Raw genomic sequence first — 24,587 nt, 5'->3', positions numbered from 1 at the left:
GCTCAACCAGTTGCCGCTGTTTCCCGTGGCACTTTGGCAGAGGGCGCGGGGCCCCTCTTCCAGATGCTGCGGGGCCCTCTTAGGTGTGGGGCCCGATTCCCGGGAATTGGGGGAATCGCCCTAAAACTGGCTCTGGCTGTACATATCAGGTATCAAGTATCAGAGGAGTAGCCGTGTTAGTCTGGAGCTGTAAAAGCAACAAAGAATCCTGTGGCACCTTATAGACTAACAGACGTTTTGCAGCATGAGCTTTCGTGGGTGAATACCCACTTCTTCGGATGCAAGTGGTGGAAATTTCCATGGGCAGGTTTATATATGCAAGCAAGAAGCAAGCTAGAGATAACGAGGTTAGTTCAATCAGGGAGGATGAGGCCCTGTTCTAGCAGTTGAGGTGTGAAAACCAAGGGAGGAGAAACTGGTTCTGTAATTGGCAAGCCATTCACAGTCTTTGTTTAATCCTGAGCTGATGGTGTCAAATTTGCAGATGAACTGGAGCTCAGCAGTTCCTAGACACTACGGTGCAAATAATTGATGGACACATTAACACCACCCTATACCGAAAACCTACCGACCGCTATGCCTACCTTCATGCCTCCAGCTTCCATCCCGGGCACACCACAAGATCCATTGTCTACAGCCAAGCACTGAGGTACAACCGCATCTGCTGTAACCCCACAGACAGAGACCAACACCTACAAAATCTCCACCAAGCATTCTCAAAACTACAGTACCCGCACGAGGAATAAGGAGACAGATCAACAGAGCCAGACGTGTACCCAGAAGCCTCCTACTGCAAGACAAACCCAAGAAAGAAACCAACAGGACTCCACTGGCCATCACATACAGTCCCCAGCTAAAACCCCTCCAGCGCATCATCAGGGATCTACAACCCATCCTGGAGAATGATCCCACACTTTCACAGGCCTTGGGTGGCAGGCCAGTCCTCGCCCACAGACAACCTGCCAACCTGAAGCATATTCTCACCAGTAACTGCACACCGCACCATAGTAACTCTAGCTCAGGAACTAACCCATGCAACAAACCTCGATGCCAACTCTGCCCACATATCTACACCAGCAACACCATCACAGGACCTAACCAGATCAGCCACACCATCACCAGTTCATTCACCTGCACGTCCACCAATGTAATATATGCCATCATATGCCAGCAATGCCCCTCTGCTATGTACATCGGCCAAACTGGACAGTCTCTAAGGAAAAGGATAAATGGACACAAATCAGATATTAGGAATGGCAATATACAAAAACCTGTAGGAGAACACTTCAACCTCCCTGGCCACACAATAGCAGATCTTAAGGTGGCCATCCTGCAGCAAAAAAACTTCAGGACCAGACTTCAAAGAGAAACTGCTGAGCTCCAGTTCATCTGCAAATTTGACACCATCAGCTCAGGATTAAACAAAGACTGTGAATGGCTTGCCAATTACAGAACCAGTTTCTCCTCCCTTGGTTTTCACACCTCAACTGCTAGAACAGGGCCTCATCCTCCCTGATTGAACTAACCTCGTTATCTCTAGCTTGCTTCTTGCTTGCATATATAAACCTGCCCCTGGAAATTTCCACCACTTGCATCCGAAGAAGTGGGTATTCACCCACGAAAGCTCATGCTGCAAAACATATCAGGTATATTTCCCCACCCCCATCAGAATGAATACAAAGAACTCTTCTACTTGTTGTATGAAGAGCACATTATTATTTTCCAGGGATTGATTGTCATAGGTGAATGGGTTTGTAATATCATCTGATTATCATGCAGCATGCCTCCTTTAGAGTTGAAAGAGCTGCATTTTGTGGGACAAACTTGATTTTGCACATTTTTAATTATAGCACCTCTCTCCATTTTCTTGCACACCAGTCTGGGTCTAGAGCAGGGGTCAGCAACCTTTCAGAAGCGGTGTGCCGAGTCTTCATTTATTCACTCTAATTTAAGGTTTCGTGTGCCAGTAATACATTTTAATGTTATTTAGAAGGTCTCTCTCTGTCTATATTATATATCTAAACTATTGTCCTATGTAAAGTAAACAAGGTTTTCAAAATATTTAAGAAGCTTCATTTAAAATTAAATTAAAATGCTGATCTTACGCCGCCAGCCCACTCAGTCCGCTGCTGGCCTGGGGTTCCGTTCTCCTAGGCTGGCAGCAGGCTGAGTGGGACCAGCAGCTAGGACCCCGGCTGGCAAGGGACTGGCAGCCAGAACCCAGAGCCAGCAGCAGGCTGAGCGGGGCCGGCGGCCAGGACCCCAGACTCGCAGTGGGCTGAGCAGCTCCACCCGCTGCCGCTCAGCCCACTGCCGGTCTGAGGTCCCGGCCCTGCCCACATAGAGTGGGTACCTACCTTCTCTCTGGTTTGAGCCCATTCTCTTCCTCTCTCTCTGCATTGAGCTGAAGGTGGGAGTGCACTGAGCACAGGGCTGGGAGTGAAGGAGCAGGGTCTGGCCAGGAGCTAGAATGAAGGAGGGGGCTCAGGGTTGGGGCAGAAGGTTTGGGTGTGGAGTGCTTACCTGGGCAGCTCCCATTTGGTGTGAGGGGTGCAGGTGGGAATGTGTGGGGGGGTGCAGGAGCTCCCATTTGGTGCTCAGGGTGGGGGTGGGGATGTGGGGGGTGCAAGAATCAGGGCATGGGGTGTGTGGGGGCTGGGTGAGTGTGAGGAGGGTGCAGGAGTCAGGGCAGGGGGCTGGCTGAGTGTGAGGAGGGTGCAGGAGTCAGAGCGTGGGGGGCCTGGATATGTGTGGGGGTGCTGGAGTCAGGGCTGGGGTCATAGGGTGTGCAGGGGTTTGGGCAGGGGGCTGTGTGTGTGAGGTGGGTGGTCAGGGCAGAGGGCTGGGTGTATGTGAGGGGGGTGCAGGGGTCAGGGCAGGGGCTTTGGGTGTGTGTGGGGGGGTAGGGCGGGGAGTGGGGTGGGAGTTGGGACTCCTGGGCTCCAGGAAGGGGCTGGTTTCTGATGCTCAGGGGAGGAGTGCTGGGAGCGAGGACTCTGGATTCCTAGGTTTCCAGCTGGGCTCTAATTGTTCGAGGGGGTGGGGGGCAGACAGAGACTAGGGCTCCGGACTCCTGGGTTCTTCCCTCAATGCCGGAGGGGAGCGGGGTCCAGTGACCTGGGGTGGGGAAAGCCAGGGTCCAGCAGGCAGCGAGCCACAGCCCCCGGGCTTAGGTTTGGGCTGTGGGACGCGGCCTCCCCCAGTACAGAGCCGAGATCATCCTGGCACCGGGGCTCCAACCCCAGGGCAGTCTGCCTGAGTCCAGGGAGTGGGGCCAGCCGTGCTCAGGGTGCACGGCACAGCTAGGACCATGACCCTTCCCCACTTACAGGCCTCATGGACACTGCAACTCTTGTGGGGCCAGGTCCCTCTTCCTTCCCCTGCCGGCGGGGCCGCTCAGACTCCACGGACACCAGGTAGTGGTATGGACACGCTAACCCGGAAACACAATCTCCTGCCAGAAGTGACGGAGGTCAGGAAAGCATGTGCAAATGCCAGCGGGAGGGGCGGAGAAGAGTGGGCCAGGCCAGGCAGGATTTTTAATGGCATGCTGCTGCCTGCCGGGGTCCCGGCCGCTGGCCCCGCTCAGCCCACTGCCGAACCCAGGCTGGCAGCGGGCTGAGCAGGGCCAGCGGCCAGGACCCCGGCAGGCAGCAGCGTGCCATTAAAAATCGGCTCGCCTGCCGTCTTTGGCATGCGTGCCATAGGTTGCCAACCCCTGGTCTAGAGGCAAAGAAGACTGAAGAAAAATATATTTAATACTGAAACATTAAAAGTTCCTATTCTGGGAAATACAAACAGCCACAAATTATATACAACCCCATAAAAATGTTGAAAATACGTATATGCTTGGAGGGGAAAATCTGCTATATCTTGGTAGTTATACTGTTCTATTCTTTAAAATAAAGAGATATTTCTGATATGGTCATTTTTATGAGAACACAAGAATAGCCCTACTGGGTCAGACCAAAGGTCCATCTAGCCCAGTATCCTGTCTTCTGACAGTGGTCAGTGCCAGGTGCCCCAGAGGGAATGAACAGAACAGGTCATCACAATGATCCGTCCCCTGTCGCTCATTCCCAGCTTCTGGCAAACAGAGGATAGGGACACTCTTCCTGACCTATCCTCCATGAATTTATCCTCCAGGAGGGCAGAATTTTGCCTACTGGAGTAATACCAAAGTGCTTAAGATGTTAGTGGAAACATCTATTTTGCTTCCGTATACAGCATATAATGAGATTCTGTCATTCCCATGCCTTAGTTCAAATGAAATGCAAATTAAAATTGAGGCATCTTGCTCCCCCTATATTTTGAACTACACATTACATAGAGAAGCATAGTGTCCTTTGTCTTTTCAAAGTTGTCCATTTTAGCAGAAAATGAGGTGCATTTTCCTACATAACTAGATGTACAACATGATCTATTTGTAGAACAGCCTCTGAGGTACACGGATTGAACCTACTGGTACAAAAAACATCTAAACCCAAAGCTTTGCTTTATTTACTTGTTTAAAACTAAAGGTTCCTATTGTGGGTTTAAGCCATGGCTCACATTGCAGGATGTGAAGACAGGTCACAATGCAGTGGAATCAGCCCCTGGAGGAATTCTGGCTGACTTTGGCAGAATTCCTCTGGGAAAGAATACACTCAAGTGGCAGCTCTACCAAGTTTGGAAAGGTGCAGCGTGACCCCTCTCCGTTTGACTCAGAATTGCTTGTCAATGAGATAGGGCAAACTGACAGGGCCATGACCCCATTTTTGCCCTTATTCTCCCTGCATCTTTGGGATGGTGCTAGTTTGCATCAATTCTCAAGGTTATGCATTTCATATCTACACAGCTCCTTGACCCCTTCCCCCACAATGATCTCCAACCGCACGCTAGCATCCCTGTGCTACCCAGGGCTCTAGACTCTGGCTCTAGTATCTAGCACTACCCCTGGCTCTAGTCTCAATAGATTTGCATGACTGACTGTACAATAGATACCACAGAGGAAGTAGAGTGGAGTATTTTAACACCACACAAAGTTGTGGCATATTGAGGAAGCTAAGTTATGGCCTGTAAATCCCATTGGGGGCATGGTTCAGCTCTGTGCTATACACAGGGCTCATTGACTTCATTCTCTTCATCCCCTTGCCTTTACTAATTCATTACCTACAAACCCTGTGACACAGATGGACATATAAAGGTAGCCACAATGATGCTGCTATTATCATGCCAAGTAGTTACCGGTGGTTTTTCCCAGGTGGCTACCTGTTTATCACTGGCTGCTGCATATAAAACGGCTGATCTAATGAGGCAATATAGCAGAAGCTGGCATTGGCAGTTTCTGTGGCCTGGACAATTAGAGATGCAATTAATAGCACAAATCATTTGTAACCCAAAGCCCACTTGCATACAGGCTCTCTCCTTTGATAATTCCATGATGTGGACTTTTCCTTGGCTACCCTACCACCACCTACAAAAATTTACATTTGAATCCACTGGGGTCCCACTCATGCCTTCCTTGAAAATGCACCATAAGTACAAAGTCCACTCATGCAAACACTCCATCTGGTTTCAAAGATTTTGAACATGTAGCCCTGCATATTTAAATAAAAACAAGTTATTTATAACAATATTTTTTTCTAAAATTGGATTTACCTGAAGTCTGCTAAAGGTCCTTGATAACATACAAAGAATTTGAAATGTATAATAGTTTATGCATCAAGATAAAATATGTCATTCTTTATGGCCATCATAAAATGCCATCCATAATGGCACTGAAATTGCAAAGTCATATTCTGGAAGAAAATCTCCTGATAAAGTGAGGAGATTATTTGCTTCCTTCAATAAAAGAGCCTTATCCTTCTGGCATGTGAAACAAGTGACTCCTTTTCTCAGTAAAGATTTCTGATATATAGTTATCTGCTGCACACCAAAGCTGCTAAAGACTGAAGGGCAAAATATTTTCTTTTTCTTCTATAATTCAAGGACAGGTAAGATCACTGAAAGATCACCTGAACATATATCTTGTACAAAGGAGATATACCCCCAAAAAAATATTTAAAAAAATCTCTCTTAAGTGACCCCAGACACCAAAGGCCAAGTTCCTATTTTAAATAAACCCACAAAGTTAATTGAGTTATACCAAGGAAGAATTCACCTTGAGAATTAAAGTATTATCAAAGTGTGATTCCAGAAATACCTAAAGTGAATATTCCAAAGCATATTATTTTCATGTTACACGAAAGATATATTTTGAATACCTACATGTATATTCAGGCATCTCATTTCAGTTCTACTCATTCATGCCTAAACTCAAAACACATTTCAACTGGGAATTTACTTTTCTAAATCAGGGGTTAAGCCTTAGAGATTTATTGTAATTGCAAAGAAAGCATTTTAGGATTTTTTTTTAAAATAGCAGATTCTGTGAAATTTCAATACTGACAGAGTTGGCTGTTAAAAAGAATGTTGAAAGCGATATAGTTACCAATTTTCAAGTACAACTGAGATGTCTACAATTCATTTTCTTAATGCACACTTTATTTTTTAAATTGGGATAGAACTGGATAGCCAATTTGCATATATCATTAAATTTCCAATTTTCATGTAAATGACAACCAAAGTAGCCAGAAAATTCAGTACATTTTCTCACAGGCATGTTGACTTGAAAATGTTTCATGTGATGTTTTATCTCAACTATTATCAGTTTGATGATCTAAACAGTGTCCGATTAATCCTGCACACCTTTCACTGAAAAAAATCTCACTGCTGGAATCCTTCCCTGAAACTAACATAGATGACAAAGCAAAAGACCAATCTTTCACAGGCGCTTAATGAAGACAGGCTTCAAGGAGTTTTCTGTACCAGAGATCACTTTACACTCAGGAAAAGACAAAACAGCGAATTTGTGCAGTCAGTCTGCAATCAAAGCACAATAAGGAAAATAACAAGAAACATATTGCTTGGTAAATACTTACAGTGGTTTACCTTTGGATTCACAAGTCAAAACTATAGATTGTCCTTCTTCTGGCCATGAACTGGAAGATATGATTTTAACTGAAGGTGTATCTAGAAAAAAGAAAAGAAAATCAATGTGTTGAAGGACACTAAAATGCTTTATTATGTAAGTGTATGTTCTGTTATGTTCATAAAACATCATGCCAAGTCTAGTTTTCAGTTGAAGTTGCATTTATTTGAAGCCTTGAGCTGTTTTCACTATTCTGAAAATGGCACTAAAATGACCTCTTCAACTGGAAAAGTAAATTCTAATAAACCTAGAAACCAGAGATATTCCCAGACTAAATCAATTTTGCTGTATTGAACCCAATTCCACTGTATTAGTGCTCCAAGGTCTGGAAATTAAAAGTGAAATACAAAAAGAAAGTATTGAGGATGAATAACAAGTACTCCATATAATTGTTCCTTTGTCTATTTATAGATGGATATGAATGCTGCTATTAGAGGAATGAATGCATTAATGTACATTTGAATAACACTTTTATTGTTGCAGTAGCCTGGAACCCATAATAAGAAACCTACAATGGGCTCTTAGATAAAATACCTTGTTACAGACATTATGCAGAATATTATTTCTGAAATGCAATAATGCAGGCCTTTAAACAGAATCTCATTTTTAGTACAGTTAGCAAATCATTTTGATTGAAACATCTGCTACAATTACTATATAAAAGACTGTAATCTGTCCTAAAAACTTTAAAATACTATTCCTGCATACTGTAATAACCTCTCCTGCTATTTTTGCAATGAGGTATGCAACATAAAAATGTGTTTTCAGACCTTTGAAAGTAGGCCTTTTATTTTAAAACCTTTTAATAGCTGACTTGTAAACATATTTTCATGTAATTAAAAGTTTATCATGTAATTTAAAGGTAATACACACAAACATACAGGAAATTTCTTTCAAGGATATATTTTTCTCTAGGCAATAAATGTCACACTGAGGAAAATTTTCAAACTTAATAGGCAAATAAAACTCCTCTTATCTTTCACTTGTTTTTCAGGTGACTTTTTGATGCATTTGATGCAGGGCATATTTGCTAATCATGAAATCTTTTTAGTTTCAAACCAGAGTTTGCGCTGTCCCAGCCAATTTGCAATTCCTATTTGAGCTGGCAGTGCGGTGACAATGTCAAAAGAGCTACATCACAGTCATTCTGATGGCAACAAATTGTGAAACACAGAATTGAATTTAAGTGAGGAAGGGAGGAAACAAGTGCAGTGGGATTGAGAGGTCATTCCAGGTATAAGGATGGCACTGAAGCAGGTATGAACACTAGAGTTAGACAACAAAACAGGAACATCAAGGCTGGCATCACTTGCTGAAATCCTTTTAAATTATTAAAAGCAATTTAAAAAAAAATCTTTTAAATGAGTGTTTGTAAATGATCCAAATAAAGGGGGTGAAGGGGTTTTCAGAAAATTAAATTTACATTGTTCTGTTCTTGTACAGATCAATGAAGTGCTGTTTCCAACATCCTGCTGCAGTTCCCAGTTCCTAGTTAATTTGATGCACGCTGCTCCTAATCCTGCTCCCACATCTGAACATATCTGACTAACATAGACTTGTGCTAGAGGTAAGTTAAGCCACTTTTCCCTTCCAATAGTGCCCTGTAATATTTTCAATGTTATTTTATATTCTACTGGATATAGAATAAGTACATGTAAATTAAATTGAATATTGAAAAGATAAAAAAAACAGGACTTAACCCCAAGAGGCTGGCTGAATCCTCCAGCTACATTCAGCGGTGTATGCAGTGTCACTAGCTGAATTCATACCACTGTGTGTGGAAACTGGCACTGGGACCTGGTGAAGCAATAGCATTTTACGGGCACTTAAAAGAATCGGGAAAACATAAGTCTTAATAGCCAAAACCCCTTTAACCTGTTTACCTGGGGACAGTCAGTACCTGTTCATAAGCCTGCAAGGAAATTCATGACATATAATCATCATCATAAACCCAAAGCATCCTTCATGTTGAAAAGTAGCTGAGGATTTTGGAGACCGAGCACTGTAAAGATATCCTCATAAAACAGGTTGGAATGATTATGTTCCTCCTGTAAATGCCAGCCTGATGCTTAATTTCCAAAAAAAGCGCAAAGCAGAAATGCAGAAAGCTTCATTTTGTAAAACAGTTACTGTCCATGTAGAACTGCAGTACTAACTGATCTCTGTCACAATCCTAAATCTCACAGATTAATGTGGAAACAGTCAGCCTAATCATTCCTTTTGGTGCGGGGCAAAAATCTGTGAAAGAAGCTGAGAGATATTGTGAAGTACTTCATTTGAATTTCTTTGCCATTGTACTAGCATGACAGATGAGACATCCTTGTGTTGGCTGCACCCTCCCTTTTCATCTATTTCAAAACAAAGGCTGATTTTCAATCCAACTTTCTTTGCCATTGAAATACAGGCCTATTCAGTACCGTCAATCTAAATACAGGATGCCTATTAGTAAGCAAGAGAAACTAGCAAGGAGATAGGAAATTCAGCACACACACAAAAAAGGGATTTCTCAACACTTCAGAAGGCACACATCTTTTTAAATTCAGCTCTTCACCTTCTAACAGACAAGATTGAAAATCAGGATTCATCTTGTTTCTTAATATCTCTAAAATGTTTTTCCTCTTGATATTTGTGGAAGGCTTACTGAATGCAGTGTCGACTAGGTCTGCCATGGCAATACAATAAACCAGTGGTGATTCATCAAATGAAGCTGCAATAGTAAAGAATGGCCAAAGCCTTATATTCTTCTTCCTGTCAAGTAATGCAAGATACTGTAGAAAATACACTGTTATGTTTTTATCTTCAAGCCAATTTATATAATGTATATTGGACTTGTATAATGTCCTGTGTTCCTTTAAGACAACAAACATACCAGTTAATTAGGAAGTACTGATGTTTAATGAAGCTTAGAGAAGAGTTCATGATTTTAATTTATTACAGACAGTCCCTCAGGTAAACCTCTAGAGATGCTCATCTATTCTGTGTGTTTTATTCTGAGTGTTACTCCTTCCCTTCATTTCTATGCTGTCCTGAATTTTGCTTCAGAATTAAAATAAGCTGTTATAAAAGGAGATGTTTTAGGACCAGCTGTTCACTTATTTTACATTTTCATCAATATTTAAACTGAGAAACTATATATAGGAACAACCTTATTAAGAGTAGCCCAAGAATGTTATATTTTAAAAAAACCAACTAATTAATGTTTTTTCCAGGAAATAAAATGCTACTAGCTATACAATATCACCTCCTGTTGGAGCTGCTCATTGTAAGCACTTGATAAGTGTAAAGGTGGACTTTGATCTGGAATACTCACATAAGTTAATCACAACTACTGGAACTTGACTCAGTCTCAAGTATTTAAAAAAAATAATACACATTTATTTTCCCTTCACCACTTATAAGGTAGGTGAGTACATAAAAAAAACCCTCTTCCTTTCTATAGCCATATAAAAACAGGAGTCTAAAATATTTTAATAGAGTCAAATCCACAGTTGATCCTCCTTTGCTATGCCAATTCACATCAGCTGAGAAACTGGTCCAGTAAATTTAGTGGTGACAGAATATCCTACATTAATAGCATGAGAGACCAAAGTCTTCTCTCAGCAGAATACTTATAATGGAGGCAGTGGAGGTATGAGCTCCCCCATGCCACACCGGCGATACATGTTAACCCTGTAGGGACCCTTTTATGGGGTAAAAAAGTCATTCGAAAAATTAGTATTTCAAGTATACCTATACTTTGCAGTAAACAGCAGCTTTACAGCAGTTTCAGATGATAAATTTGATCTTATTTTTCACCTTCCCCTTTCCAGTTGAGCACAAAAAAGGGAAAACTTTCATTAAAAAAATCCTATTTCATCAGTTGTCATAAACAGATAGTTAAGGGTTAATGTCTCTTTTACCTGTAAAGGGTTAAGAAGCTCAGAAAACCTGCCTGACACCTGACCAGAGGACCAATGAAGGGACAAGATACTTTCAAATCTTGTTGGAGAGAAGTCTTTGTTTTGTGTTCTTTGTTTGGGGGTTGTTCGCTCTCGGGACATGAGAGGGACCAGACGTCCATCCAGGCTCTCCAAATCTTTCTGAATCAGTCTCATGCTTTAATTTTGTAAGTACCCAGCCAGGAAAGCGTGTAGTCTTATGTTTGTTTTCTCAACCTGTAAATGTTTCTTTTGCTGGAAGGATTTTTCACCTCTGTTTGCTGTAACGTTGAACCTGAGGCTAGGGGGGATTTCTCTGGCTATATAATTTAAATACCCTGTAAGCAGTTTTCATCCTAATTTTACAGAGATAATTTTTACCTTTTCTTTTTCTTTAATTAAAAGCTTTCTTTTTAAGAACCTGATTGATTTTTCTTTGTTTTAAGATCCAAGGAGTTGGGTCTGGACTCACCAGGAGTTGGTGGGGGGGAAAAAAGGGGGGATGGTTAATTCCTCTTTGTTTTTTTAAGATCCAAGGAGTTGGGATCAGTGTAGCCTCTCAGGGTAATCAAGGGAGGTGAAAGGTGGGGGAATGGTTTATTTCCCTTTGTGTTAAGACCCAAGGGGTTTGGGTCTTGGGTTCCCCAGGGAAGGTTTGGGGGGAATGGAAAGTGTACCAAAACACTATATTTTTGGTTGGTGGCAGCGCTATCAAATCTAAGCTAGGAATTAAGCTTAGAAGGGTACATGCAGGTCCCCACCTTTTGGACGCTAAAGTTCAAAGTGGGGTTGGAAACCTTGACATCAGTCATTCTAGGATTTGGATGCATCCCCCATTGCACAAAAGGAGAGAAGCCATTTCAAACCATGTGAAGATTTATATAATTCTAATCAGCTTAATCTTTTTTTATAATTCCACCTATATTAGAATAGTAAATAACATTATAATGGATCATCCACATGTAAAATCAGTGAACACAAATAAAAAAATAATTTCAATTACTATTGGTAATGAATGCTATCTGATATATGAAGAAGCTGAGCACCTTCGTTGCTCTCTTGGCAATAAACTTCTGACAACTTTTATTTCTCAAGGACCCACTCACCAGGCTTTTGTGGATGCAGCTGCACCAATTATCTGCTTTTCTTTTTTGCTTTGTAAAGGGAGCACTTATTATTTATTTTTATATTATACTGGCCCATTGTGCTTGGCACTGTACAAATACCTAATAAGAGGGAGTTTCCGGCCTGAAGAGCTTGCAGTCTAAGGATCTGATCCTGAAAAAAAACAGCATTCATGCTTAACTTTGTGCACAGTAAGTAGTCCTATTGAAGTCAGAGGAACTACTCACAATCTCTAAGCTAATTTCTGGCCCATGTGAGGATCAATGAGAACTGAGTTAATTGTGCTCCTTGGACTGATGGCAGGTCCCAGTTCTTTGCTTGTTGGATGCTGGCGCTAAACTGCATTCTTTGTGTACAATCTCTGCACCTACTAGTTAACTGAATAAATGAATGCACAACCCCTCTGACTCCTAGAACATGAACCATTAAAATAAGGCAAGGACTGACCAGTTTTTAGAAGAAACTAACACTTTAGGAAGGGAAAGGATATGGCTGAATTAAAAGTAGTACAGATAGGAATAGAGATAAAAGAAATGACACCAGAATCAAGATAACATATATACCAATACCAGGGGCGGCTCTAGGCACCAGCGGGCCAAGCGCCCGCTTGGGGCGGCATCCTGGGGAGGGCGTCATTTGGCTCCGGTGGAGCTCCCACCGGCATGCCTGCGGCAGGTCCACCGGAGCCCGGGACGAGCGGACCTGCCGCAGTCATGCCTGCGGCGGGTCCCGTCTTCCCGCGGCTCCGGTTGAGCTCCCGCAGGCATGACTGCGGCAGGTCCGCTCGTCCCGGGCTCCGGTGGACCTGCCGCAGGCATGCCGGCGGGAGCTCAACCGGAGCCAAATACCGCCCTCCCCAGGATGCCGGAGCCGCGGGAAGAGGGGACCCGCCGCGGGACTGGGGAAGGGCGGCGCAGCGCTCCGCGCTGCTTGGGGCAGCCTACTTTGTAGAGCCGCCCCTGACCAATACATAAACTAACTCTCTATAATATCAGATACTCCCACCCTCAAATAAACATTTCCCCTCTAAGGTAATCACAGCCTCATAAACAGACTGCAATGGTAAAGGGAGTTGACTGCAACCGTAGCCACAGGTGGCTGGTATGTATACACTGTGTCGGAGCTCTTTTCAAATGACCAATTGAAGGTAACCATGAAATATAAATATTGTAGGCCTGACATGGTTACACTAATACACCTCTTCATCTTTTTATCTCAACATCCTTCCATAACTAACTAACTTCAATAGCCTCAGTACTCGTTGATAGTGTCTCACTGCAAGGCAGGGAGATCACTCTTTGGAGAAGAGCAGGTCTCTGGGTTGCGTAAACATTGGTTTTCCTTGGGCTTCCAGTGCAAGGGAGGCTTGATAGAGAAAGCTTCAGTGATTTCCCCAAAACTCACACATGAATAGTGTGCAAGAAGCTGGGAATCAAACCTATGGCACTGCTGATTTCCTTGCTAAAGAATAACCCAGAGATAAATTAAATTTAACCCAATATCCCCAAAAATGTCCAATTGGGATTCCATTCCCCATAAGGCTTTATAAACCTTTAAGGCTTTGAACGTTAGAACAAAGCTAACAGAGCAGTTACATGTGCCATGGTAACATGGTAAGAATTTTCATTAGAAAAACCTTGGCTACCTCTCAGAAATGAGCTGAATTGCAGAATTAGATCAGATGCATTCATGGAATTGATGTTCTTAATATTTTATATGCAATTCTGAAAGTTCTGAAGATATTTAGATATACTTCTGCTGTCTCCCTTCTTAGGCCTTAAGTAACAAAGCTTGATTTTACTGAAATGTTTTTATAACCCTTTCTAATAGCTGAAATATTTGGAATATGACATGTCCTCTTCACTTACCAAAAATAGTCAGATTTTCAGTGTTTAACAGCTAGAAACAACTTTTAAAATTGCTAAAGGCAACTAGAATACTGGCATTCAGATATTATACATTTTATCAGTTTACCTAAGTTTTATAACCTCTTTCCAAACTGGTGATGAGTATCTACTCCTTAAGAACAGATAAGGGATTTGTCTTTGCACTTTATCATTTACCATAGAATATAATCTACTCCATGCTTCAGCCCTTCTCTGCTCAAGTCTTTCTTTAAAATGTACTTCTTTCAAAGAGTCCATAAACCCTACTTCTCCCAATAGAATAGAATGATGGAACTAACAAGACTTGTGTAAAAAGTCAATTGCTTTTCTTTTGCTTATACTTAACCCCCATTATGAATTTGCATGTTATCTATTTAGGTTGCAAGATGTTGAGGGCAAGGAACTTCTTTTCATATCTGTACGCAAAGTGCCTATCACGCTCCTTCTGGTACAAAAATCATTAATAAAATAAATTATGTGCTGACTTGGATCAAAATTGGCTTTGCGTTCACTAAACATGAATATGGACTTATGTTAAGATATTTTTTACCTGCATCCCTAGGCTTGTCACCTAAAACATAAAAGTTTTAATATATGCCCCCTAGCAAAATTAAAATCATATTTAACCCTTTTCATCTGTAGATCTCAATGCATATTACAAAGGTAGGTGAGTACTGCCAGCCACATTTTACAGATGGAGAAACAAAGGTCAAATGACTTGCTAGAGGTCACTAAGCAAGAGAGTGACAGAGTCAAGAAGAGATCTCAGGTCTTCTGATTCCTAGTGCAGTGCCCAGACCACAGGACCAGGCTGCCTCTTTGAGGCCACTGAATGAGTTGGGGAGGAAGACATCGTATCTGCTGGTGCTATCTAAATATCAATTTATGGCGCTTAATGAAGAAATTACTGAGGATTATAGAGATGGAGAAATCTCTTTATCGGGTTTTTGGTTTTTTTTTGTTTTTTGTGATCCCTTAGGTTGTTAAGAAAGGAAAATCCATCAGTGATCTTGCTTTTTATGAAGGATGTATATCACTGCCTAAGTATATCACTATCCTTTTTATGAAGGATGTATACCACTGCCTAAGTCCAGAGATGTTCTCTCTCTGAATATATGGGCTTGAAAATTAGACAGTACTAAAAGTTACTTTTGGTGAATATACAAGAACTAAAGTAGGGAACCACAGCTCTGGCAAAATAAGAACCAACCTGAACATTCAACCAAAACAACCTACCAGGAAACTCAAAACAACCTTTGCAGATTTGTCTCTTGCTATTAAAAACTTGGTCCACTTATAAACAATTTAAGGAGAAATCAGACATAAAAACCATGAGATTGGTCTCCTTGCAGCCATATACAGAGAAGACCTAAATATTTCAAAAGTAGGACTAAATGCATTCCTTTTCCTCTTGATCTCTTACATCCTTTAAAACAATCTAGTAATATAATTTGATCCCAGACCCATGTTGACATACTTTGATTCTGAGGTTAGTTTGCTGTGTCTGTGATTGTATGTCAGCAGTTTGTGCTATATTGAAGATATCTCCATCTGCAGTAAGGTTTTGAGTTGGACAAAATCAGGGCTATAGTGTCTATCAAACTCGGTGTATGCATGTAAACTAATGGGAATTACACAAGTACAAAGTGGGAAGAACAAATCAACCACTGAGTTCATTGAGAGATGAGGGTGCCAATCACTTCAGGACTGGGCTGTATTTTATTAAATCTTCCCATTATATTTTTTACGTCTCTCTCAATTTTTTTCTTTTTTCCCCTCCCCCCTCCGAAGGCCATGTCTCTTATTGTATATTTGGAGTGTTGTATTTATTTGCTCTCATTGACTTGTACCTTATTTCTTCTCTATGTAATGGTTAATAATGCTTAATGGTACTTCTGATTAATTTAACTCAATGATCTATGTAACCAACTAATTTTGCAATTGGATCCATGTGGTCAGACATCTCTGCTTGTATGAAATCCCAACGGCCTCCTGGATGCAAGGATCTACTTGCACAGATCCAATGACAGGATTAGGAGTCAACACAACCATTTTAAGAAAGCATTGACCTCAACTCTAGAGTCAGAATAAGGCAACCCAGCACTCTAAGCACAGCATGACATCACCTCCTCCTGTGATCCTTCCCTTTGCCATGGCCTTTTGCTCCATTTGCAGTGGAAATGGTAGCCGTTCCCTTCTCTCCCATAGAAGCAGGGACAGTGGCCTTGGGTTCCTTTCTTTCTTCCATGAGTTGCAGCAGGAATCCCTTTCCCAGTACCTATCCCAAAATCTGGGGCATATCTGCTTCGGTGGATTATCTGGGCCCACTTCTTGTTTCTCCTCTCACCACACCCCATTGTGGTAATGTTGGTGAGGGCCACCAGAGCAGCGCATCTTTGAGTTAATACCCCAGAGAAATGAATGGGGGACTCCCCATCTCAGGGCTCTTGCTCAGGCTGTCTGCAGACTCAGCCATCACTGCATCAGTTACACTTTTAAGCTTTACTTAGAAACCAAGAGGGCTGGAAACATAGTTTTTAAAAAATTAAGCTGAAATTGCAACATAATCATGATTCCAGGAGCTGGAGCCCTAGGCACAGGTTTATAACATGTATCCCTTCATCAAGCCCTGCTCAACTCATTTTCTAATCTGTTAATATCCCTGCTTAATTTTTGTGTAGCCTATCAGTTATCTTCTGTGTATCAGAGTTTATACTAGTGCGATTTAATTCACTGCATACCCATTTTTCTTTTAACTAACAGGTTTATTTGATTTATAAACTACAAACAATATGTATTTACTTGATGGTTTTACTTTATGATTTAAAAACTCCTGAATATTGAAAAGCTTTAATAAAATGCTCAGGTTTTTTATTATTTATTGTATCAGTGAATAACAAAAACACAGATGCCATCATTTTAAAAAAGGTTATAAAAAGATAACAGTTCAGCAATAAATGTTTATCGCCACCTCGTAATAAATAACTGTCAGAGTTTTTCCTGAGAGACTAATTCATTTATTTTTCTACCTGATTTTGTCTGTTAAAAAAAAAAAGTCTGTAATATTTATTTTCATCACAGTCATATACTTTTTTATAGTGCCCCTATTCTATTCTTCTGTTGGTTCCTTTCCTGGAACATAATTTCCAAGCAGGAAGAAGAAATAAGTAACTACCTTTGAAGACGATGATTCATATTTTTTTTGGTCAATTAGCATAGCAGTAGGCATGGGATAAATTTAAAAGATCTTTTTGAGAGATCAAACATATATTATTAACATCAGATCTTGATGGTCTCTCTTGCTAGAGGCAATCACAAAAACTTTATGAAACGTTGTACTTCTATACAAACTTATCCATATTTCTAAATAGTCCAGGCAATTATATTCTGAAGAACAGACTTCTTAAATAAATTCCAGGGACAAACCACTCTGGTATGTACAAAATCAACAGCAAAACGAATCACCCAATTGAGATCTAAAGAATGAGTGGGGAGCGTTCCGATCACCTTTGTGGAAGTACTCATCACTTTTTAATCGATTAAATTTACCAGCTGCTGGTATCCTACAGCTGTGAGTCAGCGCTCCCTGAAACTGGGCTTTCTTTGTAAATGACAAGTAGCACTGCTTCTGACAGTGTCAATTCAATGCAATAGAGTATATGCAAAGCAATTTTACAATTGGCAAACTTAATCAAATTATCCTGGGAGATACAGTATGTCTGATGCTCTGCTTCAGAATATACTGAATGACTCATTGCTTTAGTAGACAAGATGAAAATTCAATATTTTGTGCCTGAAAATGTATGTTATTAATTTTTGTGGGGGAGGCAATCTAGATCAAATAGCTGTATCATGCAATAGCATTTCATTTTAGCATATCTGTTCACATTCTGAGGAGAAAGAAGACTGTCATAAAGTTTAATTTTAAAGCAATTTTATTAAATATTTAATTTAATGAAAGTGAATACTTAGTGGCATTATTATGCCTCCTCTATCTTTCTTCTATATCACTTTTAAAATTATTTGACATAACTATATGCGACCAGATGAGCAGCATCTAGGCCCTCCTTGTCAGGAACTGTTTAACGATAATTCTGCCATCTCAAACGTACATTTTCCAAACTTTTAAAAAAATGTAAACTGAAAAAGCAAAACCACCAAAAATAACCAGCCCCACCTTTTATTTTTATAAAAGCAGTCCCGTGCATGCAAAACAACAACAAGCCTTCAACCAATCTAGAGGAAAAACAAACCATGATCAATGAAAACTTCCTTCCTAACACACAAAATGCAGGACTGCCTATACTAGAGCACAACATTGGCAGATACTCCTTTAACTTACTAAGTTCCATGCACAGTAGTCATCCAGTATTTGATTAAAAATATTAAAAGCACTTAACATCTCAGCTGTCCATTCTGCCACGCCTATTCCCCACTGTAACCGAAAAATAAAACCTCTTAAAATTTAAGTTCCATACAATATCTATTTCCAACCATCTCTTTACTACCCTCTTCTTCTGATTCTAACACAATATTTTAAAATAACTAACATGAACTAAAATAAACACTGCAGAAACTATGTGGTGCATGCTACACAATCAAAGCAGCCTCATCATCTGATTTTGTAAAAATTTTATTCTGCCCTCATTCACCTCTGCTGCAGTCTCTTTCTATGCTAGTCTTTAATCCTGCAAAAACTTCAACATGAGTGTAACTTTGATTACATGACTTAAATGTGGGCATGGCAAGGGCGATCTCCAAACACCTATGCACGAGTTTCTTTATGTACATGAGTAGTCCCAACTGGACTACTTGTGTGAGTAAAGTCATTCACATGTATAAACATTTGCATGATTGCGGGCCTTGTTTTATAATTATCTGTGAAGCACCACACACAGCAATGGTACTATATAAATAATAATCTCTTCAAACCTGTGGTTCCTAGTTCTGGTCTGCTCTGTGAACTCAAATATACCATGAGCCATAATTTCATAACTGTAACTTGCTTAAGTACTTAAGTCATGCCACCTCTTAAATCTATACAACACCAATTTTGCCAATCTCTCTTTATATGTAAAACCTCTCCACTCCATTTATCATCTTTGCTGCCCCAAACTGTGCTCTCTCCAATTTAATTATATTTTTCTTTTATCTTTCTTGAACTAACTTTTCATAGGTGATATGACAAAACAATAATTAAAAAAAAAGAACTCCTAATTTCACAGAACCATGAAGATATGCACATACTTCACTGAGTCAGCACAGGACATTTTAGCATAACCCTTTCCCCTCTTCTTTTCTCCCCCATCCTTGTTTTGGTTGTGTTTGTTTATGGTGCACTGTTCTGTCATGTCTGATTTTAGGTCTTTGGGGCAGGATTCCTGGGCCTGATTTTCTGAAGTGCAGAGCACCCAAAACTCTGGTGGAAGTTAATATTAACTAATAATGCTCAGCACTTGAAAATCAGATCCCATGGTTTTACTTGACTCTTTGAAGTCCATAGGAAACATCTGAGCACTAAAAAATAAAATAAAAAAATCAGCAATAATTATACTATTTCTTCAGGTGACTAAATAAGATGGCCTGATTCTCATAAGTACAGTATGTTTTCTACACAGGGCAGCTCCAGGCACCAGCGGAGGAAGCACGTGCCTGGGGCGGCACATGTTAAGGCGCAGCATTCCGTCCATTCTTGCATTCTTGGGGTGGCATAGTGTGAGTGTTTGTTTTTTTTTCATTTTTTTGTTGTTGTTTTTTTGCTTGGCAGTTAGGGCAGCTTCTTTTTTTTTTTTTTTTTGCTTGGGGCAGCCCTGCTTCTACACTATGAGTTAGGCCTGGTCCACACTGGGGGGCAGTGCTGAGGTAAGATACGCAACTTCAGCTACGGGAATACCATAGCTGAAGTCGAAGTATCTTATCCCGACTTACCTCCTATCCTCACTGCTCGGGATCGACGTCTGCGGCTCCCCCGTCGACTCCGCTACCGCCACTCACTCCGGTGGAGTTCCGGAGTCGACGGGAGCACGTTCGGGGATCGATATATCGTGTCTAGATGAGACGCGATATATTGATCCCCGCAAAATTGATTGCTACCCGCCGATTCGGCGGGTAGTCTGGACGTACCCTTAGTGGTGTGATTCCTTTGCGTGTGTGGACACACACTCTATCTCTCCTTGATCTAGCATGAGCATAAGTAGTGGCATAGCCACAGTAGCATGGCTAGCAGCAGCAGAGGCACAGGTTAGTTGTGTCATATATGTATCCAGTGGTTTCAGATTTACATGAGAGCTGGCATGAGTATGTGTACATGAGCAGGGGAATCTCACCCTTAGCTTGTAATGTAGACATTGTCCCTCTCTAAGGCCTGGTCTACACTATGGGGTTAGGTCGAATTTAGCCACGTTAGGTCAATTTAAAAATGAATGTGTCCATACAATCAACCCCATTCCGTTGACCTAAAGGGCTCTTAAAATCGACTTCTGTACTCCTCCCCGGCGAGGGGAGTAGTGCTAAAATCGACTTTGCTGGGTCAAATTTGGGGTGGTACAAATCGACGGTATTGGCCTCCGGGAGCTATCTCAGAGTGCTCCATTGTGACCGCTCTGGACAGCACTTTGAACTCTGATGCACTAGCCTGGTACACAGGAAAAGGAACTTTTGAATTTCATTTCCTGTTTGGTCAGCGTGGTAAACTCAGCAGCACAAGTGACCATGCAGTCCCCCCAGAATCGTAGAGCATAGAATGTTTATACGCTCCCCCTATGATCTCCGTCCCTGAGGTTATCGCAGATTAGAAGGCGAAAAAACCAAACTCGCGATGACATGTTTTCCGAGCTCATGCAGTCCTCCCACACTGATAGGGCCCAGCTTAATTCAGTGGCAGAGGCCAGGAAAGACTTAAGTGAGCATGAAGAGCAGAGGCAGGACGCAATGCTGAGGCTAATGGGGGAGCAAACGGACACAATGAAGCATCTGTTGGAGCTGCAGGAAAGCCAACAACAGCACAGACCCCCGCTGCATCCACTGTATAACCACCTACCCTCCTCCCCATGTTCCATAGCCGCATCAACCAGACACCCAAGAACGCCGGGGGCTGGGGGAGAGACTCTGGGTACCCAGCCACTCCACTCCAGAGGATAGCCTAAGCAACAGAAGGCTGTCATTCAAACTACAATAAGCAATGTGGCCTTGTCCTTCCCTCCTCTCCCACCCCGCCTGGGCTACCTTGTCTGTTATCTCATTTTTTTTTAATTAATAAAGAAAAAATTCATGGTTTCAAAACAATAGTTACTTTATTTTGAAGGGGGGAGGGTGGTTGGCTTACAGGGAATTAAAAATCAACAAAGGAGGTGGGTTTGCATCAAGGAGAAACACACACAACTGTCACACCAAAGTCTGGCCTGTCATGAAACTGGTTTGCAAAGCCTCTCTGATGCAACAGCAGTGGTGACGGTGAGTTGAGCAGGCTCCATGCTGGTCGTGGTATGGCGTCTGCATGGGTAACCCAGGAAGAAAGGCGTGAAATGATTGTCTGCCATTGCTTTCATGGAGGGAGGGGCAACTGAGAACATGTACCCAAAACCACCCGCAACAATGTTTTTGCCCCACCAGGCATTGGGAGCTTAACCCAGATTTCCAATGGGTGGCGGAGACTGCGGGAACTGTGGGATAGCTACCCACAGTGCACCGCTCTGTAAGTCGATGCTAGCCATGGTAGTGAGGACGCACTACACTGACTTAATGCACTTAGTGTGAATATTCACAATTGACTATATAAAATTGACTTCTATAAAATCGACTTCTATAAAATCGACCTAATTTCATAGTGTAGACATACCCCAATATACTGATTCCTCACCACTGGGGCATGACCATTTACCTATTATATGGATGCTTAACCCTACCTTCTCTATCTTGGCTACATGCTTGTCATGACTTTCAGAGATGACATCACAGAAGACAGGTCTTAAAATTGCTCCTTCTGAGCAGGCATGGATCCCTCTGCCATTCCTCTATAATGGACCCAATTGTCTTTACAATTAATCATGTTGGGGTACCCTGGGGTGCATTTCAAAAAATACATTAGAATCGGAAAGATGCAGAGAAGGGCAACAAAAATGATTAGGGGTGTGGAACAGCTTCCTATGAAGAGAGATTAAAAAGACTGGGACTCTTCAGCTTAGAAAAGAGATGACTGGGGGAGAGGGGGAAGATATGATAGAGGTCTATACAGTCATGACTGGTTTGGAGAAAGTGAATAAGAAAGTATTATTTACTACTTCACATAAAACATAAGAAGCAGGGAGTCACCTGATGGAATTAATAGGTGGCAGATTTAAAACAAACATAAGGAAGTACTTCTGCACACAACACACAATCAATTGTGTTCATGGAGGATAGGTTCATCCATGGCTACTAATCAAGATGGTCAGGGAAGCAACCCCATTCTCTGGGTTTCCCTAAACCTCTGACTACCAGAAGCTGGGACTGGAAGGCAGGGAATGGCTGACTCAATAATTGCCCTGTTCTGTTCGTTTCTTCTGACGCAAATGGCACTGGCCACTGCCAGAAGACATGATACTGTGCTAGGTGGACCATTGGTCTGACCCAGTATGGCTGTTTTTACATTCTCCTGTGGACACAGGTTTCACTGCAGATGGGCTAAATGTTCTGTTCTGGTTTGAGGGAAGGGCCTGTGCCAGTCTATCACATATGGGACCATTTTGCTCATCTTAGAGAACATACATTACAGTGGGTGAGAATATTTGATTTTCAGGGAATCCCTTATTCTAACCTTCTGGGTATTCCAGTAAGTGAGCTGAGCCCAGGATCAGACAGACTTTTGACAACATACAGTAGGTGATTGATGGATTAGTCCTCAAAAATGAGACTTCTTTCTTTCTATTTCTCCTTCTCCCTCACATCATTCCACAATTAATCCTTCCCCTGCTCATGTAGATAGAACATCCGTCAATCGCCTGATTGACTCACTCTTTTCAAATCTCATCCCAAGACCAACAGTGTGTCTGTCACCTATGTCAATTAACTCATTCTTCTAAAAACAATTAATATTTCTCCCTGAGCCTGCCAGTTTCAATATTTTCAGTCAGTCTTCCCCAAATTTGCCTTTTTGTCTTACCTGACCCTGTCATAAGTACAAATGACACATTCTGTGATATCTGCATGGAAACCTCTGGCCACAACCATTATTTATATTTCTATGCACAATGTAATAATCTATGAACTATTTTGTGACATCTTTGCATAAAAGAGGTTAGAAAAAATAAATTATATTGTATTATATTACACTTATAAACCATATTTGAGTATAAGCCTCCAGATGGTAAAGGTTAGGGTTGTACATTAACCCTTTGATCTAGATAGCCCCTTTGAAAGATGAAAGTTTGGCATCTAATGAACCCACAAGTTTTTGAATTATTCTACATTTAAATCATGGATTTCTTATTTTCATCCATCATTAACCTAATTGATCTCATTTAAACATGCAAATTAGGGCACTGAACTTTCACGTTCACAGATATTATTCTTTACTGCTTACTCTAAGTATCTTCCATGTTTCATTTGTTTCAATAGTTCATTAATCTGAAAAGCTTAAACAAGATATTTTTTCTTATTAACAGTGTTTACATAATAACTGAGGTAAATATAACAAATATAACAAATTCTCATTCAAAATTCAATATGAATAGGTGATTAATATACATAAAAGTGGGATCTTGGATTCACATTCTTATTTTTACAGCTTTTTAGACATGCCTGGCATAAATAAATAAATGTGAAAATATCCCTTTTTGTAAGGTAGAATCCAGTTATTTAGACTCTGAACTACAAAAACAATAAACCCATGATGGAGGTGGTATCACTGCCTGGTCATCTAAAATGCTTAAAATCCACTCCCAATTAGTTCACATTTTTCTGTTCACATTAGTCTCATTTGGTTTGGTGTATGTAACTTTGTTATTTTCTCAGAGGTAGAAAGCTCTAACCTTCAGCTATGCATAATTGTTTTCTTTACTTTTGTTTTCCATAAGATGCCTTCTCTTAAGCAGGTAATTTATTTCTGGTGAAAATTAACTATTAACCAAGATATTGTGTTCCACCAAAATCAGACAAGTAAAAATAATGGGCCAGATCCTCAGCTGGTGTAAACTAGTGCAGCTCTGTGGATTTCAGTGGCGCTACTCTGATTTATGCCACCTGAGGATCTGGCCTCATATTTCCAGAGAGGCATAAACTAGTTAGAACAGTAGTGCTAACAACTGTAGTATATGTTTTCCTTCATGGCATAGTTACCCCCTGTGTGTATATAGACAGACACACACTGCACTACACTGATTTTTACATAGTTGTTCAAGTGCATTGTTTGTAATTTGCTCATCCGTTGCCTCTACATTTCATTTTTTTATTATTCAAAATCAATACAGGCATTTCCTAAAGAATAGCCCTCAACCGTTTTAGAATAATTGTCTAACCCTAAAGGAGGGCCCTGATACTCAACGTAAGATCATTTAGTAATAACTAGAAATGAAGAAATTCTTAGCCTATCACAAACATTTTGTAGTAAAAGCCCTTACAAGAAGATTAGCTGATGGCTGCAAGCTTGTCAAACTGATACTTCATTGCAGA

General features: G+C 41.2%; 1 protein-coding gene across 8 annotated transcripts in view; it reads right to left on the bottom strand.

The window, feature by feature from the left end:
• Positions 1 to 24,587, bottom strand: part of CADM2 (cell adhesion molecule 2) — a 1,013,511-nt gene that overhangs the window by 137,097 nt on the left and 851,827 nt on the right. For all 8 annotated transcript variants that reach the window (XM_039483428.1, XM_039483451.1, XM_039483441.1 and 5 more), the window contains one exon: positions 6,963 to 7,053. In XM_039483428.1, coding sequence (XP_039339362.1) covers positions 6,963 to 7,053 — 91 coding nt within the window. The remainder of the gene's footprint in view (positions 1 to 6,962; positions 7,054 to 24,587) is intronic.

This window comes from Mauremys reevesii, linkage group 1, assembly GCF_016161935.1.
Source record: "Mauremys reevesii isolate NIE-2019 linkage group 1, ASM1616193v1, whole genome shotgun sequence".
Classification (NCBI taxonomy): domain Eukaryota; kingdom Metazoa; phylum Chordata; order Testudines; family Geoemydidae; genus Mauremys; species Mauremys reevesii.
Note: the sequence above shows the minus strand (reverse complement) of the source record. Positions and strands in the feature narration are given on the sequence as shown.